The sequence below is a fragment of the Castor canadensis genome, chromosome 5 (genome assembly GCF_047511655.1).
Source record: "Castor canadensis chromosome 5, mCasCan1.hap1v2, whole genome shotgun sequence".
In the NCBI taxonomy this organism is placed as follows: domain Eukaryota; kingdom Metazoa; phylum Chordata; class Mammalia; order Rodentia; family Castoridae; genus Castor; species Castor canadensis.
In genome coordinates, this window is record NC_133390.1 from 74,760,592 (window position 1) to 74,779,038 (window position 18,447).

An 18,447-nucleotide genomic window follows, 5' to 3' on the forward strand; every position below is an offset into this window, starting at 1 on the left:
TTAGGAAAATTAATAAATAATCAAAAGAAATGTAAAAAAATGTTTTAAATTTCTGTCTGTGCATTACACATCTCAGTTGATGCAGAGAAGCTCTCAGTTGGTCTTGTGTTATTGTCAGTTCTTTTTAAATTGTTGGGTCATCTGCTGAGTATTCCCCTGACCTTAATTTTGTGAAAATATACCTCCCCAAAAAGCAAATGGTACCCCAAAAGCAAGGTAAAAGTTCTGGTAATTCTCCCAAGCCAAAAAGAGCAAGTAATATGCTTAATTTAAGTGGTAAAGTGAAAAATTTGGACTGATTGAAAGGGCAGCATGTCTTTATTAGAAGTTGGGCAGCATTACGGGAAAAATGAATCAAGCATCCACAATACAGCACTGAATTCTATGCATCTTGAGTATCTGTGGTTTTTCCTCAACAGTGGTCTCCCTGGAACCATATATCTGTGCATACCAAAGGTCTACTGCACTACATTTTAAGACCAGTAATTTCTCAAAATGTTGATTAATACAGGGTTCTTATCTTTAATTCTGTCAAGAAAGGGTGTTACTAAATAAGATCCCAAACTACCTTCTTCTCATAACCATCATTTCACACACACAAAAAGTATGATCAACAGAGGATGAAAAGTTCCTAGAATAGTGGCAAATCTTCTAAATTAAATGAATTAAAATTTGTAAAACCTTACTACCACTACTCTATCCTTCTACTTCTTATTTTGAAGACGAGCGAACACTGTATCATAAATTGCCACTTGGAAAGCCCAAATCTTTATTTATTCTTTAGGCGGTACTAGGGATTGAACTCAGGGCCTCACGCTTATAGGCATGTACTCTATCACTTTTCTGACCTGCTTAAATTCACTGACGGAGGTCATCTATGTTTTTAATATACTTGAATATTTCCACACTAAATAGGGTAGCATGTATCTTATAATATATCAGACAGATTTTCATATAATATTTTAAACTTAGGCTCTTTCTCATAAAGCGTCTTCCTAAAGGTTTGAGGCCATGCCAATAAATGATTTCAGTTCAGTAGGTATATTTAAAATTAGTATTGTAAGTACTTTAAACATACAGGAAAGTAAATAATTGACATAATGTAACCATTACCTATTTTGAACATGTATTAGTATTTACATGATTGCTGAAAATTAGTGGATTAATTTATTGATGAGTTCATGGCTCACTGGGCTATTAGGAAGTTGGAGCTCAACTGGAGGAAGCAGGTCACCGGGGGTATGCCTTTGAAGGGCATATCTTGTTCTTGGACCCTTTCATTCTTTTTTCCTCTGTACTTCCTGACTGCCACAAGGTGAGCAAATTTCCTCTAAATGTCCTTCCACCATGATATTCTTGTTTCACCACACACAGACCCAGAAGTAACCATGAGCTGAAACCTCTGAAACTGTGGGCTAAAAGAAATCCTTCTCCCCTTATGCTGTTTTTATTCTGTCACAGCAATGAAAAACTAATTTATTGTTTGCTTTAGTTTCTCTATATATGTACATAATAGTTTCAGAGTAAATTTACAGACAAAACTGCTATAAACTTTTTGCTCTGGCTGGTCTCAAGCTATGATCATTCTGATCTCTACCTCCAGCATAGGTAGGATTACAGGCATAAGCCACCATTGGGTTTTCAAGAGAGATTTCCTAGTTTCTTATACCCTTCTGTTTGTTTATTCATGTGTTTATTTACGTTGTTATGGACTGCTGGATTCTTATTTTATACTATGTGTTTTAATTGGTCATTATTATCATTTATTTTGACATTCAAATATTGATAACAGTTCTAAAAGTCAAAATTATACAAAAATGGATACTTAAAGAAATGTCACACCCCCATCTCTTCCATCCCATTATCACTTCCCCAATCCTTTCTTCTCTCCATTTATAGTAACCAATCTCATTAGGCTCTGGACTGTCATTCTTGTATTTTTACACAACTTAGCAGTTAGGTGTATTTTCTTATTTCCTCTTTTTAAAAAATGCTATCATATTCTTTCGTATGTTGCATATAAGTTTATTATTATTACTACTATTATTGTTGATAAGTTGCAGAGAACTCCAAGGCATGGAGATAAAATTATTCAACCACTCTCTTATATCTCTTATATCTAGCTATTGACATGGTCTAGAATATTTCACAATTATAAACAGCCTGCAATGAAAATCCTTTTATAAATGTATTTTCATATTTCTTGGGGTATGTCTTTAGGATAAATTCTAAGAGGTGAAATGCTGGGTTGAAGGGAAGGTGCATATGTTGTTTTGCTAGATACTGACATTTCCCTCCCAAGGGCTGTACAGTCTGCATTTCCACCAGGAATGCCTGAGTATCTCTTCCCTCTCAGACTCACCAAAAAAAAAAAAAAAAAAAAGTGTTTTCATATTTCCCCTAATCTCACAGGTAAAAAATTTTAGTGTAGTTTTAATTTACTTTTTTATAATAATGACTAAGGTTGACATATCTTATGTGTAAGGACACTTTCCCTCCCTTATTCCCCCTGCTACCCCATACCCCTTCTTATCTAACTTCAAAAGGTTTCGATGTTCCATATTCCTACCTGTATGTGAAGCACATCCACCGTATGCACCCTCTTTACCCTCTTCATTTACCCTCCCCCTCCCACTAGTGTCCTTTCCTTAACATGACCTGTTTTATATTCCTGACCTTCATTGTTTAAGTGTCTGTTTATTGTTCAAGTGGGGAATTTTGTCTTAGTATTTTACCTATAAATACATTGTGCTTAAATCAGTCTAACCCTCTCCACTACTCTTCCTCACCCTTTCCCCTTTATCCTTGTGTTATTCAATAGTTTTCAGTGTTTCCTCGTGTCTTGTTCCTACACAGATGTATTTCATTATTATTCACTATCATTCTTTTCTTTTTTTCCTCCTCCTTTAGTTTCCTGTAAGAGGAAGGACAAGTTTTGTATCTTGTTTTGCGTGACTCATGGATAGTAGTCACTCTTTATCTGCAGAGGGTGTTTCAAGACCCCCAGCAGATTTTTGAAACCAGGCATAGTAGTGAAACTTACCTATGTTCATATTATACATACATACATACATACATTTAGTGCTTTTCCATCTTACTTAAGCACTTATCACACACTGTAACTATAACTCTTATCAGTTGAGATGTGATAGCAAGATCAGCATGAATTTCTTTTTCTTCACAACTGCATAAAAGATTTGTTTTTTTTTTTTTATTTTTTGGTGGGTGGGGAGGATAGTACTGGGGTTTGAACTGAGGGCCTTGTGCTTGTTAGAAGGGTGCTCAACCACTTCAGTCATGCCTCCAGCCCTTTTTGCTTTAGGTTATTTTTTTAGATAGGGTCTCATTTTTTGCTGGGGCCAGTCCCTGACAATTTTCCTATCTATACCTTTCACATATCTGAGATTACAGACACATGCCATCCCTAGCTTATTTGCTGAGATGAAGTCTTGCTAACTTTTTACCCAGGCTAGTCTTGAACTACAATCTTCCTGATCTCAGCCTTCTGAGTAGCTGGGATTACAGATGTGAGCCATCATGCCCAACCTTTTCTTTTTTTGAGACAGAGTCTCATTGTGTAGCCCAGGCTGGCCTCAAACTTGAGATCTTCTTGCCTCAGTTTCCAGAGCACTATGCTTACAGGTCAGTACCACCAAGCCTGGCTTAGATTTTTCCTTAACTGTAGAAAAAAAATGTAACCACAGCATTTTTTTTTTCTGAAGTTGAGAATTGTCACCTTTTCACTTAAAGGAATTATGGCTTCTCTTTGACATAACCAAATTGCCTGCGCCACTCCTCTTGTACTTTGGGGGCATTCTTAATTCAAATAGGGGTTATTTAAACACAAGCACTGTGGTACCATGACAGCTGGTCTATGACAGAGGTGGCCACTAAGTGACTAACAGGCAGGTGATGCACACAGTGTGGTTACACTGGAAAGGGGTGAGTCACACTCAGAGCAGGGCAGTATGTGATCTCATCACGCTACTCAGAACAGTGCCTGATTCAAAACTTTAATTCTCACTGATGGAATTTTCCACTTAATATTTCTGGATGTTGGTTAACCATGGGTAACTTAAACTGGAAAGTGAAACTAAGGAAAATGAGGGACCACTGCATTCACATCTTTTATCCATTTTTCTATTTGGCTTGTGGTCTTTATTACCCCTATTGTAAGAGTTCTATAATACAGTGGGAATCTAGTTGTTTAGTTTTTTTTTTTTTTTTTTTCACCATCTTCATGTTGTTTTCCAAAAGCTTTTTTGTGGCTGCGAAAAAGTTTTTAAAAAATTTAAAGTGGTCAAATGGGCCAATCTTTTATAACAACTGAATTTTGATTCATAGTTACAAAAAAACCTTTGTTATACCTATGTTGTGTTTTCATTCTTTGTTTTCAAGACAGGGTCTTGACAGTATCCCAGGCTGGCCTTGGAGTTGTGATCCTGCTGCCTCACCCTTGAGTACTGGGATTATAGAAGTATACTGCCACATCCGGGCAGTTGTGTGTTCTGTTGTCAATTGTATTAGAGCTAATTTTTGTATATGGTGTGAGTACGGATATAATTAGTTTCCCCCTTAGGGGGCTGAACACCATTTATTAATAAGTCCATCACTTAAAGCCCCATTGACTTGAGATGTTACATTTATTATATACTGTATTTCTATGTGCACTTGGGTCTTTCTTAGGTATTTTTTTTTTGTTTTCTATTCTACCCATCTGTTTATCTAGTCATGTGCCAGGACCATACTATTTTAATTAAAAAAGGTGTTACAGAATAACTTAATAATCTAGTAGAGTTAGAATTCCTTGTAGCTTTACTTTTTGTGTTGTATGAACTTCAATTTGACTTATCTACCCTCATAAAAAAATCTAGTAGGTATTCTTATTGTGGCTATGTTTACATATAAATTTATTTAGGTAGAACTGACAGCTTTACAATACTGAGTGTTGTGGACAAGAAAAAAGAGTGTTTTTCCAATTGTTCAAGTCTAATTTTGTGTCTTTTAGCAATTTCTTACAGGTTTCCTCAAAAAAGTTTTCATATTTCTTAGTATAAAGTATTTGCCAAATATTTTATATATAATTTCCTATATTATAAATGAGCTTTTTTCTGTCATATCCTTTAGTTGGGTATTTATCATGTATCTGAAGGCTACTAATTTCTACATTTAATTTATTAACTGTTGTCTTAAATCTTTCATTTTATAAGTTATTTTAAATTGGCTTTATAATTTACAAGGTAAATTTTAGAATTGATTATGTATGGTTTTTCCAGAATACTATATTATCTGTAATATGGCATTTGGTTTTATTTACTAACATGTTTATAGGTTAAGCATTTGTAATTTGAAAAATCTAAAATCTGAAACTTTTCAAACATTGACATGATGCTCACAACATTTTTCTATCTCTAACAGATCATTTTGGTAAATAGCATTCTTAAGAAAACTACTCATTTCATCAATTTTTCAAATTGTTTCACATAAATATGTTCAAAGCAGTCTTTCTGATTTTATATTTCAATGGTTATTTTTTCCGTCATACCATTTCAAATATTAAATCAGGTCAGCTAGTGGTTTGTGTGTAAGATCTTGTTTTTCACTTTATCACGTTAATTTCTTTAAAAACTTTTTATTAATTACTATTATAAAAAAGAATATATGCCAATGACAAAAAATGAAGTAGCTCAGATATGATGGATATATGCTGGGCACCAGTGGCTCACGACTATAATCCCAACTACTCAGGAGGCAGAGATCAGGAGGCTTGCGGTTCAAAGCCAGCCAGGCAAATAGTTCTGTGAAACTATCTCAAAAAAACCCCAAAAAACCAAAAAAAACAAAACAGAACAAAAAAACCCTTCATGGAAAAGAACTGGTGGAGTGGCTCAAGGTATGGGCCCTGAGTTCACGTCCCAGCACTGCAAAAAAAAAAAAAAAAAAAAGGGATGGATATAAAAAATTTCCCAAAGCACCAGAAGAACTGTTATTTAAAAAAATGGTCTGATTAAGGCATAAATTACATACAATAAGCTGCTATGAGTACACAATTTAATCAATTTTGACAAGTGTATACACCTTGAAATCACTCCCACAATCCTCTCTGTAATCCCTTCCTGCTATCCTTCCTCAACTACTGGTGTCCTTTCCATTACTATAGTTTAAAATTTCTAGAACTTCATGTAAGTAGATCATGCAGTATATCCTTCTCCTTGTCAGGCTTCTTTTACAGAGAATAATTATTTGCAAACCACGATGCTGTGTGCATACTGACACTTTCTTTTATTGCTGAGTAGTACTCTACTGAATGGATATTCCACACTTTGTTTATTCATTCACTATCTGAGGGACTTTTGGATTGTTTCCAGTTTTTTTTTTCTTTCTTTTCTTGTGGTGGTACTGAGGTTTGAACTCAGGGCCTTCACCTTGAGCTACTCCACCAGCCCCATTTTTATGTGAAGGATTTTTTTCAAGTTAGGGTCTCATGAACTACTTGCTTGGGGCTGGCTTTGAACTGTGATCCTCCTGATCTCTGCTTCCTCAGTAGTTAGGTTTCCAGGCATGAGCCACTGGAGCCTGGTCCCAGCCAAGTTTTTGACTATCACAAATAGAATTGCTATGACCATTTATGAATAGTCTTTGTATGGACATATGCATTTTTTAAAATCATGGTAAACTAGAAACAGACAGTAGGTTAAGTATTTTGTATAAACTATTTTCCAAAGCGACTGTACTCTCTTATATTCTTACTGGTACACTATGAGTTCCAACTGTCCCATGTGTTCGCCAGAACTTGGTAAGAGTAAGTTTAAAAATGCTGCCATTCTAATGGGTGTGTGGGTATCTTATTATGGTTTCAGTTTGTATTTCCCTAACTACTAATGATGCACAACATGTTTTTCTGTGCTTATTGGTCCTTTGTGAATTTTCTTTGGAGAAATGTCTAGTCAAATCCTTTGCCCTTTTGGGCTCAGGGCATGGCTTAAGTGGTAGAGCACTTGTCTAGCAAGAGCTAGGCTGAGTTCAAAAACAAAAGAATCCAAGTCATTTGCCCTTTTAAAATTAGGTTTTATTGTTCTGCTTTAAGAGTTTTTTACATATGTATTCTTTACATAAGATTTAAAAAAATCAGGTATATAGCAATTTTTTTTTCTGTTATACAGTATTATTTTTGTTTTTTTTACAAAGGCACAGTTTAAATTTTGATGAAATCCTATTTCACTTTTTTGTTTTATGGATTATGTCTTTGGCATAGTATCTTACAAATATTTGTCTAGCTCAAAGTCGTTTTCTCCTACATTTCCTTTAGAAGGTTTACAGTTTTAGAATTTACATCTATGATCCATTTTGAGTTCGTTTTTGTATATGGTGTAAAATGTAGAAGTCAATTTCTTTTGTACACACGTCCATACAAATGTGGGCTTATCTGAAGATTCTTTTTTAAATTTTCTTTTTAGAAACAAGTGTCTTGCTATATTGTCTAGATTGGCCTTAAACTCCTGGGTTCAGGTGATGTTCCTGCCTTGTCCATCTGAATAAGTGGAACTACTGCCACCATGCCTGGCTTATTAGAATTCCTTTGATCTACATGGCTATCTTCATGCTAATACCACTTTGTAATTACTGTTTTTGTTTTGTCTGTTTGGAGGTACTGGGGGTTGAATTCAGGGTATTGTGCTTGCTAGGCAGGTGCTCTACTACTTGAGCCATGCTGCCAGTCCTTTTTGCTGTGGTTATTTTTGAGATAGGCTCTCACTTTATGCCTTGGCAGGCCTAGACTATGATCCTCCTATTTGTGCTTCCTCGTGTAGTTGGGATGACAGGTGCACCCTACCAAGTGTAGTCATTGGTTGAGATGAGGTCTCTTTAACTTTTTGCCTGGGTTGATTTTGAACCATGATTCTCCAGATATCTATCTCTCAACTAGAGAGATTACAGGGTTGAGTCACTGTGCCTTTGCCTGGCCTTATTTTTTTTGGGAGGGGGTGAGATTAGGTATGGGGTGGTACTAAACTTTGAATTCAGGCTTTGCAATGGGTAGGCAGGTGTTCTACCTGGGCCATACTACCCACTTTTTAAGTAAGTCTCAAAATAAGAGGTGTGAGTTCAACTTTTTCTTCTGTTTTAAAATTGTTTTATCTATTCTAGTTTTTTATTTTTTCCATATACATCTTAAAGTCAATTTCTACAAAAAGATCTGTTGGGAACTTAATTGGGCCTAAAAACCCAATTTGGAGAGAACTGATATCTAAATCATATTGAGTCTTTTGCTCCATGAAAATGGTCTCTCTCTCCATTAATTTAGCAGTAACCTTTGTTGATACAGGCCTATCTATCTTTTGCCAGATTCTGCTCTAAGTATTTAATATTTTTTCGATGCTACTGTAAATAGTATTTTTTAAGATTTCAATTTCTGATTGGTAGCACCAGTATGTAGAAATACAAGTAATCTTGGTGTACTGATCTTATATTCTTCAATCTTGCTAAAGTTATTTATTAACTCTTGTTGCTTATTTTTTACACAATCATGTCACCTGAAACTAAAGACATAATTTACTTCTTCCTTTTCACTTTGGATGAATTTATTTCTTTTTTCTTGCAGCATTAATGCATTGGCTAGACTCTCTAATATATTGTTGAAAACAAGTGGTCAGACTCAATATCTTTGACAAGTTTCTGGTCTTAGGATGAAAACACTTTTTTTTTTGGCAGTACTGGGGTTTGGACTCAGGGTCTCAATCTTGTTAGGCAGGTGTTCTACCACTTTGAGGTACTCCACCAGCCCCTGAGGGTTTTTTTTTTTTTTTAAATCATTAAGTATGACTTAAAGGTTTTTTGTTTTTTTAAAAATTAAGTATGATTTATAGGTTTTTTTTGGTAGATGTTTCTTATCAGTTTGATAATTTTTTCTGTACTATTAAGATGATCTATGGTTTAATATGGTAAATTACACTTATTTTTTTCAATTTTATTTTTTATTATTATGTATTAATTATACATATTTGTGGGGCTCAGGGGGATAGTTCCATACATACATACATACAGTTTGCACTATTAAATCCAACTTCTCTTTATCTACCCTCCCTATATTCTTCCCAAACTCTATAGTCACTATTCTACCATTAACTGATTTTTCTAATGTTAAATTTACCTTGCATCATTGGCTAGACCTTACTAGGTCATAACATAATTATTTTTCATATACTGCTAGATCAAATTTGCTAAAATTTTGTTTAGAATTTCTATATTGATAATCATGAGAGATACTGCTCTGTAGATTTACCTTTTTAGTAATGTGTTGTTAAGTTTTGAAAATCAAGACTGGACTCATACAACAAGAAGTATTCTGTACTTTTCAGTCTTTTGGCAGAAAATTTCCAGTTGGGCCAGGAATGCTAGGATCTGCCTATAATCCCAGTACTCAAGGGCTGAGGTCAATCTGTGCTATATACAGTGATACCCTAAGGGAAGGGGGGATTAGAAAAGTAAGGGAGGGAGGGAAGAAAGAAAAGAAGGGAAAGAAAGAGAGAAAGAAAAGAGGGGAGGGGCGGAGCATCAGGGAGAAGAAGAAAGACAGGGAGAGAAAGAGTGAAGGAAAAAAAGAGGGAGGGAGAGAGAGAGAGGGAGAGAGAGAGAGAGAGAGAGAATATGAATGAATGAGAATAAATTTCTAGTTGGCTGGGCCTTTTTGGTTTTATAGTCTTCCTACAAATTATAACATTCTACTTTCTACTTTCTGGAACTTCTTTCTATTTTCTATGGAACCTGACATATGATCACTTTTGGTGACTCTTAGGTGCTTGAGCAGCTTGAACTGTACTCACTATTACCAGAGTGTAGTAGTTCATGTTGAAATTTCATGTTGAATATATTATTTAGTTCTCCACGTCCTTTACTACTTTTGTCTTTGTCTTGTGCTGATAGTTGTTATGTAAAGGGCATCTCTCTGTTTCATTATTTTCTCCCCCAAAGAGTTACCTTCTCCAAATTACCTCCCTTTGAGTCCCTTCTGGTTTATAGATCCCTTACCTACTCTGATACCTTTTAGAAATTTTGTTAATTTAGGGTGATCTTTCTCTTCCTAGTAATGATTTCAGATTAATCTTAGGCCCATTGTTAGCTCTCCTCTTTTCAATTCTGTGCTTCCTTTCCCCCCACCCCCATAACAACTTTTCTCTCAATAATGTTTGCATAAGAAATAATCTACTGGAATTTGGTGTTTACTTTTCTATTATTAGTAATTTGACGTGTGGATATTATCTGTCTTATAAGTCAGGCTGAAAGTGTGGTTTGTAAATTTTAAAAGAATATTGAAAAGAACCAAAGTATACCAAAAAAGTCAAAGCTCTAATTTCTTTCCTTTGTCTTTCAAAGGGAATCTACTAAATAGAGGCTATTTATACCTCTGAAATATATGTATTACTTACATGTATGTTTTAATGTTTACTAAATATGTATCCATACACCACATAGGTGGAATTTACATAAATAGTATCATAACGTACATATTATTTACAACTTGACTTATTAATGCTGTGGTTTAGATGAGTGTGCCCCAAAGATGCATATGTAAAGCCTTAGTCTCCAATAGGTGGTACTGAGAGGTACTGTGGATTTTTTTTCTTTTGTGGGGCTGCTTATTGAATTCAGAGCTTTGTATATGCTAGGCAAATGCTCTGACACTGAGCTATATCCCCAGTGTGGTTTCCAGTGCTGTGGATCTTTAAGAGGCAGAGAATTATTTCATTGGTGACGTACCCTCAAAAGGGATTGTGGGCCACACACCTCTTTCTTTCTCTCTTCTCTGGTTTGAGAAGAAAGACTGTGACATGCACTCCTATTATGATGTGCTGCCATTCATACTCACCAGATGCCAAACCAGTGGGGTCATCTGATCTTGAACTCTGAAACTGGAAGCTAAATAGTTCTAGTTTTTTTTTCTTTATAAAGCTAGTTGTCTCAGCTATTTCATTGTAGCAATGCAAAGCTGACTAATATAATTCACAATTATAATTCTGAGATTTATCAATATGGATACACCTAAATACTAGATATATTAATTTACTGACTCTAGCTGCTGCATCCTACTGCATGAATAAATAATGGTTAGCTATCCATTCTGCTTTGTTGAGTACTAATTTTTACATTATAAAGTGTTACCATGAACATACACATGACCCTCTTGTGTGAATCTACACTTAGATATCAAGAAGCAGAACTTCTGGGTCACAAGATATGTACATTTATTAGGTATCACAAAAACTGTCCTCAATAGAAAGTTCTATCACTTTATATCCCTACTAACAATAATCAAAGATTTTCCATTTACCAAATCCATGCTATCATTTCTGGGACATTTTCATTTAAAAAAAAATTTTAAATAGTAAGAATTAAACAGAATTCTTACACAAAAAGTAGCATTTATACATACAAAACTAGTATGCTGAATTACTGTTTAATGTTTTATAGATTATTTCATGATTGAATCTTAAACCATTAGTTTTGAAAGCATAAAATAACTTGTTGATGTTTATTTTTTAGGCTCAAAAAGTGATTAGTCATAGCAGTGTGCCTGTAAGTTCATGGTTCTGGTCTTACCATAAACACTGTTTTAACCGAGTACTTTCAAGGATGTATTGTACTCAGAATACTTTGAAGGATGCTTTTTGAGGTTTTACACTCAGATACATTTTTTTTTTTTCTAATCTCAGTACACTTATCTTGAACATTCCATTCATTTTCATTCATGAACATTACTGATCTAGCTCCTTAATTATGTTATATGTTGGAAGGCTAGTGTCAGACACAGGTCCACCTCTCGCCAAAGACCTTAAAGTAATAACTCCCCTTTTTTACATGTTATAATTTCCATTCTCATTTTGCCAATCTCTTTTATCTTGTATGCATTTTTCTAAGCCACCTTAAAACTACATATTTAATCAATTAAAGGAATTAGTAACAATAAAAAATCAAGGCTGCATCATCAATCTTATATTTTTCATACATGTAAAGCAAGTTTCTATTCTATTATTCTTTCATATTGTCAAAGACACATCTGATTTAGAAATAATATTCTGAGATTACTTTGCGCCTTACCTTTTCTGCTACTTCTCGCACAGACTGAACACTTGTTCCATACAGATGGTTGTTATACTGGCCAGCTTCAATGAATTTATGCTCCTGGATATCTTTTTCCATCTGTTCTCTTGAAGTCACAAAATGATAATCTCTTCCATCCACTTCATAATCTCGTTTTGGTCTAGTTGTATCTTTAATAGAAAAGAACATGGGGAAGTGTTTAATATTAAAAAACACAATAACCCACTTTCTGCTTAAACCATTGCTTTGTAAAATTCAACACAATCCATCAATATAAATTTGAAACAAGAAAACAGTATTGAGAACAGAGGAATAACTGATAAAATAACTATAACCAGCTATAAACCAGCAGAAATGGTATTTTGTCATGCACAATGATAGGAAACATTAGGAAAAACAATTAAGAGTTTTTATTTGGGTTACTTACGAGGAACACAGGATCCAAATTTGTCAGGAAATTCTGAGATCAAATCATCATTTATCCTGTCTTTCATAGGTCCCAATATGATAACTGGTCGAGTATAACTGACTATAAAGATAAACTAAATGTTAAAAGGAATATTCAACAAATATTAATATATTTAATTTCATCAGAGAACAAAAATATCCTGAACTGTTATGAAGAATTTTTTTATTTTTCTCCACTCTACCATCAACCAAAGATGACTAACTTGCTAACCTTTACTAAGATGTTCAACTTGATTCAATTTCTGGCTAGAAGTCAACTAAGTTATATTTAGCACATTAGTAAACAATGTTTTTATCATTGATAAAACATTTTCTACTAACATTATCTTGTTATAACTGAGAAAACAAAGAATAGTGTTTTAATGACAGTGTTTGAAGCAGAAATTATAAGGAAGCAGAGCAAAGAAGGACAAAAAAGAAACTGGGTTGTGGGAAGAGACATAATCAAAAAAGTGATTTAGAAAGATGATCTAATAGCGTGTACACATTGGGTTGAAAGGGTCATGCTGAAAGAAGAAAGACTAGTAGTGAGAATTAGAACTGATATTTGCTAAGAGGGATGAAAAGGAGGTTATAAATAAGAAAGATGCAACAGAAGTAGATTATACAGGGCCTAGAACCTGCCTGGATGTGGAGGATAATGAATTTACAGAAGGTCAAAGATGCTTCTAAGATTTTTAAGAAGTGTTATTGGAAGGATAGTAATGCTATTATAAGTGTTGGAAAGAAGTTGCTTACAAAATAAACCAGCATAAACCAGCCAATGTAAAATGACTTGATTCTAATATACTGTGGGCTAAACTATGTTTCATGAAGTCATAGTAAATTTTTACATAGTAAAAATAGTAAAATTCTGACAAAATATTTTTTGATTATGAGACTTATTTTTCAAATTAAGAAGTATATTTTCAGATAAGATTACAAAACTTCAGCAGGCTTTACAAACCTTCTTGTTGATTCACTGCCTCGTAAGATAAGATGTATTCTTCTTGACCACCTATTAGAAAGTTAAAGCACAGATAAGAGAATCTGTAAGGATGTAACTAATACTAATCTAATGCTTCATACATAACACGTAAATTACTAGGACTTTCCAAAGATGTATAAAAAGGTATGTGGTCATAAATTATTTATGGCAGGATTTAGTAAAAAAAAAACAAAAGGCCAATTATTAAGTCATATGTAAGACTGATAAACATCAAACATAAATGCACTATTTATTCAATAACTATCTTTTGGTTTTACTGTGCTTATTTTATTTATAGATCATAAAATCTACTAAAATCTTCATTTGTGGGTTGGGGGTATAACTCAGTGGTAGAGTGCTTTCGTAGCATGTGCAAGACCCTGGGTTTGATCCCAGCCCCACAAAAAACAAAACCCCAAGAAAAACCAGACTAAATTGCAAACAAACAAACAAACAGAAAAACAAAATAAAACACAAACCCCAACCAAAAGAACTTTACTTATGATGTTAAGTATGTGCTATGAATTTTTTATTTAGAATCTAAGAACTGTTAAATCTTTTAAAGATGAATATTCTAACAAGCAGTTCGACATATATGCGTATTAAGCAATTTGCTGCTAATAAAAATGTGCTATAGTTGGAAGTGCGGTGCATGCCTGCAATACTAGCATTCAGGAGGCTGAGGCAGGAGGTAAACAAGTCTGAGGACAGCTTGAACTACATAGCAAGACTGTCAAAAGAGAACAAACCCAAAATATCTTGCTTTTGATCCTACAAAGTATAATAGTTAACAGAATATATTTTATTTTTAAAGTAGTTGCTACTATTTTATAATTAAAAATAATAAAAGGTAAAACTGCCACTGTTTTACTGATGAAAAAATATCACTATTTTGATTCATCAATTCAACTTAAAAAAAAAAAAGAACATTTATTTATTTATTTTTTGGTGGATCTGGGGTTCGAACTAGGGGCTTCAGGCTTGCAAAACAGGCAGGCACTTTATCACTTGAGCCACACCTCCAGTCCATTTTGCTCTGGTTATTTTGGATATGGGTCTCTCGAACTATGCCCGGACTGGACCAGAACCACAATCCTCCTGACCTTGGCTTCCCAAGGAGCTAGGAGGCTAGGTGACTCAAGTCTAAGTCACCAGTGCCCAGCTTAAAAATAACATTTAAAGGGAGTTAAAAATAGCTTTAGATAAAATAAATCCATCCTTTCCAACAAAATGAGTAACAATGATAGTAACTTTTTTTTGCAGTACTGGGGCTTGAACTGAGGGCCTACAACTTAAGCCACTCCATAAGCCTTTTTTTGTGAAGGGGTTTTTTGAGATAGGGTCCCACGAACTACTTGCCTGAGCTGGCTTTGAACCATGATACTCCTGATCTCTGCCTCCTGAGGAGCTAGGATTATAGAAGGGAGCCACCAGTGCCTGGCTCATTTTTTTGATCTCAAAAGCACTTTAAAAGTTAAAGCATCTGAAGTTTTAAGATTTAGAACTTAGGGAATATGTTAAATAAAAAGAATACAAATTGTATCTGAACCCAAGGAAGAGAATTAAAAACAGTTAAAAATTCTAGTTCTTGTGCTTTTTTTTTTTTTGGGGGTGGGAATGGTGTTTGAACTCAAGGCTTTGCACTTGCAAAGCAGGTGCTCTATCACTTGAGCCACACCTCCAGTCCTCAAGTTCTTAACATATACACATAGAAAACAAACTAGAATCAATAAGAACAATCAAAATTGGATAATGCATTTGAATACTTTCTCTTTGATTACCAAGATTCTATAGCAATCTTATCACTAATTTTGCCATGGTATATGTATTATTTCATGTATGCAGTTATGTCTCTTAAATTCACAAACTGAAGTATTTTCTTTCTTGCTTTAAAATGTATTTCTTGTTTTCAATTTTATTATCATAATATATAAAACAGGTATTTTACAAGCTGCTGGATGTAAAATATGGTTTACATACTAGCAAAAACATGCAATTTGAATACTCCACACCTTAATAATTCATGCAAATGATGAAAAAGACAGTATATACTTTCAGTATTTCATTTTAATCTAGAAAGTTCTCAACTACTCTATGGTGGGTCCTCATCATAAGTTGATAAAATGCTGAGATATAGTCAACCACATTCCCATACAGAAAAAAGTTTATCAAGGAACCCTTAAGCAGAAAAAATAATCAAATGAATGAGGATTGAAAGTATATATTGTCAAAATGAAAAAAATATTATGGACTGATAGTAACAGGATTGACCTTTTGAGTAGCCATACTCATCTGTAATCAAGATTACTTTCATATTAGACAGCAGTAAAAAAAAAAGTTAGAAAAGCGATTTTAATTTTTAAGGTGCTACAACTGATAATATTTGTATATTCTTCCCTCTCCCATGCCCCAATCTGTTTAAAAACTTCACATGCTTGTATAGTTCACGTAATAACACCAAGAATATAATATAAATCATGAAGAGAAAACAGTATTACTTTTCGTGCAATGGTTGAAAAGCTTCCTTCCTCATTTTTTATGTTCACCAATAGGTGGTGACAATGACTTGACTCAGAACAGTATTGGTAACACAGAATAAGAAAGGAAAGAAGATGATCTTAGCATTATTGAAAAACATTATTTTAGTGCCCATATTAAAATAAAATTACCAAATAAAATATGAAGGTATAAGTTTACTTTGCATTAAACCAACCGCTATTTACTTTTTATAAAACCACACACATGTACTGTGTATTCAAATAACAGTTTGTAAAATGGATTTCAGTACATTATTAAAACTTTAGAAATTAAGCTCTATAACAGAGTTTGAATATTACTTATCCATATGCCTGGGACCAGAAGTGTTTCAGGTTTTCGCATTTTGAAATACTTGCATAGACTTTACTGGTTGAACAACCCAGTCTGAAAATTTAAAATCTGAAATGTCCCAAAACCTGAAAACTTTAAGTTCAGGTTGCTGCTTAAACAGTTTGGGATTTTGGACTAGAGATGTTCAGTCTGCAGCATGATTGTAAGTATCTGATTTTAAGTTTTTAGAGCTTATCACAAGACATGTATTAATTCAAATTATAAAGCAAGTAACTTAAAACACTTACGGTAACTGCTTTCACTATCACTGGCATTAGAAGTTACATGCTCTGTAATTGTGGGAAAATGAAAAAAATAAAGAAAACAGTGTCACGAGTTTAATGGCTGATAAAAGCAAATTATCAAAATAAAACAAGGTGATATTACAAATGTTGGGATATAGACCATATATAACTGAAAAGAAATTTAAAAGCATTTAAAATTTTCTATGTAAAATTTAATTTTCCAAATAAGTAAATATGAATTAGCAAGAAAAAACACTTGCAATTAAGGATGTCTTATTTTTGTATAACAGTTTATGAACAAAATCAAGTTTCAATAGCAAGTAGAACAGACAGAGATGGCAAAGTGATCCTAAATTAGTCCAACTGCAGACATAAAACCCAAAAGAGAAAATGTACTTGGCACCATGTAATTTAGTTTATGAAGCAGCAACGACTAGCAAAGGAGACAAGTTGTATTTCAGCGACTAGATGCCCATTTTAGTGAAGGGATGCCTCTGTAATTTAAAAACAGATCTTGTTTTTTTTAGGCCAGCTTCCCCCCACCCACTTTTTTTTTTGGCATTATTGGGGTTTGAACTCAGGACTTTGTGCTTGCTAGGCAGGCACTCTACTTTTGGAGCCATGCCCTCAGCCATTCTTTCTTGTTCTTGAAGAGAAATGAAAACTGTGATTCTGAGGTCAGACAAAGCATTGTAAATGTCTTAAGTCCAATGTCTCAAAAAAGGTCAATTAGAGCCACATGTTGGTGGTTCACTTCTACGATCCCAGCTACTTGAGAGGCTGAGATCAAGAAATGCTGAGTTTGAGGTTAAACCAGGCAAATAGTTCAAGAGACCCCCATCTCCAAAATAACCACAGTAAAAATGGACTGGAGATGTGGCTCAAGCAGTAGAGCCCTTGCTTTGCAAGTGTGAAGCCCTGAGTTCAAACCTACCCTCCCCCCAAAAAAGGCAATTCTAGAAGTTGAGACTGTACTTTAAAACAGATCAGTGTTTCTTAGCAATTCTACTTTGATACAATTGATAGTGGCTGCTTTGCAAAACAAACAAACAAAAAATCAAAATAAATAAACCTAGTCAAAAATTGTCTGGCCTCAGCTGGGTACAGTGGCTCATCTCTGTAATCTCAGCTATTCAGAGGATGAGCCAAGGATCATGATTTGAGGCCAGACCAGGCAAAAAGTTAGCAAGACCCAATCTCAACAACTAAGCACATCTGTAATCCTAGCTAGGAGGAGGATCATGGCCTGATGCTGGCCCATATAAAAATGCAACAGGCTATCTGAAAAATAACTAAAAGAGCAATAAGGACCAAAGGCTCAAGCAGTAAGTGAATGCCTAGTATGTGCAAGGCTCTGAGTTCAAACCCTAGTACCATACCATACATACTGAAAAGAGCCTGGCCTCTCTTCAAGTGACCCCATTTCAGAACTTGTTTAGTAAATAAAAAGTACTCTTCTTGTACATGCAAATGTAACCTCTCAATAAATATGTTCCTTGCATAAAAAGACTGATAATTTTATTTATAAAAGCTAAAAACCAAAAGGGAAACCTAAATTTCAAATATGTAAGGAAAAGAAAAAAATTAAGGGCAAGGAAAAAGCTTGAGGATAAATATGTGCTGTATCACAACACCCAGTAGATTTCTTAAAATCAAGTAGCACAACTGTAAAATTAAAAGCTCTTGAATTGCTCTCATAGTGAAAAGCAAGTCTGTTATTCTAACGTGTAAATTCAAGATACAACTTTTTTTGTTGGTGGGACTGGAGTTTAAACACAGTGCTCTGAGCTTGCAATGCAG

General features: G+C 34.2%; 1 protein-coding gene across 23 annotated transcripts in view; it reads right to left on the reverse strand.

Moving 5' to 3' along the window:
* The window catches only part of Dlg1 (discs large MAGUK scaffold protein 1), a 270,953-nt gene that overhangs the window by 28,846 nt on the left and 223,660 nt on the right, over positions 1-18,447 (reverse strand). For 12 of the 23 annotated variants that reach the window (XM_074073460.1, XM_074073469.1, XM_074073472.1 and 9 more), the window contains 5 exons: positions 16,651-16,692; positions 15,806-15,841; positions 13,514-13,564; positions 12,527-12,628; positions 12,097-12,269 (listed from right to left, as the gene is read on the reverse strand). In XM_074073460.1, the coding sequence (XP_073929561.1) occupies positions 12,097-12,269; positions 12,527-12,628; positions 13,514-13,564; positions 15,806-15,841; positions 16,651-16,692 (404 nt within the window). The remainder of the gene's footprint in view (positions 1-12,096; positions 12,270-12,526; positions 12,629-13,513; positions 13,565-15,805; positions 15,842-16,650; positions 16,693-18,447) is intronic. The other 11 variants (XM_074073473.1, XM_074073457.1, XM_074073475.1 and 8 more) reach the window with 2 other exon arrangements.